This window comes from Nestor notabilis, unplaced genomic scaffold, assembly GCF_000696875.1.
Source record: "Nestor notabilis isolate BGI_N333 unplaced genomic scaffold, ASM69687v1 scaffold14903, whole genome shotgun sequence".
NCBI classification, from domain to species: Eukaryota; Metazoa; Chordata; class Aves; order Psittaciformes; family Psittacidae; genus Nestor; species Nestor notabilis.
In genome coordinates this window covers 76100-77816 of record NW_009922509.1, presented here as the reverse complement: position 1 = coordinate 77816, position 1717 = coordinate 76100, and the positions used below count along the sequence as shown (strand labels likewise).

At 40.5% G+C, this 1717-nt stretch overlaps 1 protein-coding gene across 1 annotated transcript; it reads left to right on the top strand.

The window, feature by feature from the left end:
* The first annotated feature begins 486 nt into the window (after positions 1–486).
* On the top strand, positions 487–1518 carry P2RY13 (purinergic receptor P2Y, G-protein coupled, 13). The gene has a single exon (XM_010011650.1). It carries the CDS (start codon positions 487–489, stop codon positions 1516–1518), a length of 1032 nt encoding a protein of 343 aa, XP_010009952.1.
* Positions 1519–1717: the final 199 nt, after the last annotated feature.

Below are 1717 nucleotides of genomic sequence, written 5' to 3'. Positions count from 1 at the left end.
CATCGGGCTTTCAGGTGAAAGAGGCTGACAAGCAGCAGTGTGCACCTTATCTTGAAAATGTCATTTAAATCTGCGCTGAGAAGGGAAAAATGATGTGTGCTTGGTAAGAAATAGCAGAAGCATATTACTTCTGGGCCATAACTATGAAATTTCTGTTCAATGTTAAAATACGTTATCATGTGAAGACAAATGGGGCTAGCTCTAGGATATCTTCTGATATACTTTGCTATTATATTATCTTAGTCTTCCATAATGAATATATACCATTTTAACTTTTCACTAGACATCAGTTTGTAGCAACTTAAACTTAGGCATAGATTTAGATTTTCTACAAACTACAAGAGAAATTGGTCAGTCTATTTAATGCACGTTCAGGTTTTGTATTTGTGTAAATCTGCCAGTCACTGTAAGGAACACTTAACTTTAAATACAGAATGTTATGGTTTATGGTTTCTCTCTCCTTTTCACCCTAGTCTGTTTCCAACCATGGGAGCCTTTGAAAATGAGAGCACTGTCAGTAACTCCAGTGGAGCACCTTCCTCTGCACTGTGCCACCGAGACACCACAGTGACCCACCTGGTCTTCCCAGCACTGTATACACTCATCTTCCTGCTGGGACTCGTACTGAACAGCCTGGCTTTGGGGGCTTTCTGCCACATTCCAAGCACATCAACTTTCATTGTCTACCTGAAAAATATCTTAGTTTCTGATTTGATAATGACCCTGATGCTTCCTCTGAAAATCCTGGTGGACTCTGGCCTGGGACCATGGCAACTCAAAGCCTTTGTCTGTCGCTTCTCAGCCGTAGTGTTTTATGACACCATGTATATTAGCATCGTGCTACTGGGTCTCATTGCTTTTGACAGATTTCTCAAGATTGTGCGACCTTTTGGGAAGTTCTGGGTGCAAAACCTGACTTCAGCAAAGATCCTCGCGGGTCTGGCCTGGCTCTTCTTCTTTGCTCTTTCTCTGCCTAACATGATCTTTTCAAACAGGAAAGCAACACCCCAATCTGTGAAGAAGTGTGCCTTGTTGAAGAGTTACTTTGGGCTCAAATGGCACAAAGCTGTCAATTATATATGTCAGTTTGTCTTCTGGACTGTTCTCATCCTCATGTTTCTATTTTATATAATTATTGCCAAAAAAGTCTATGAGTCTTATATGAAAACACAGAAGAAAGACAAAATAAGCGAACGGAGGATCAAAGGAAAAGTATTCATCATTTTTACTGTGTTTTTCTTATGCTTTGCCCCCTTTCATTTCAGCAGGGTACCCTATACTCTGAGTCAAACGACCACCCGAATAGACTGCCATCTGCAGAACCAGCTCTTTGTGGTGAAAGAAAGCACTCTGTGGTTGGCTGCCACAAACGTCTGCATGGACCCCCTGATATATGTGTGCTTGTGCAAACCATTTCTAGAAAAGGTGTTATGCAGGAGATTAAAGACATTTCAGAAAACAGTTCATACAAACCCCACAACTGAACTGGACACACGAATGTCTCCTACTGAATCTTGATTCTGCAGCTTCACTCGCTACAGCTTCTGCATATTCATTTAGAACTTAAAAAATAATTTGTTTTACTTCTGCTGTAGAAAATGAAAGGGTAATTGTACTGTAATATTAATACTTAATAAAACCAGCAAAATGGATTTCCCTATTGATGCTTGCTGCTTAGCCTTAATAGGCAAAAAGCTGTCACTCAAAGTGCTGGCCC

What these genes read in the sequence shown, in the direction of transcription:
- P2RY13 (XM_010011650.1), top strand. Translation starts at nt 487, where the DNA reads ATGGGAGCCTTTGAAAATGAGAGCACTGTCAGTAACTCCAGTGGAGCA.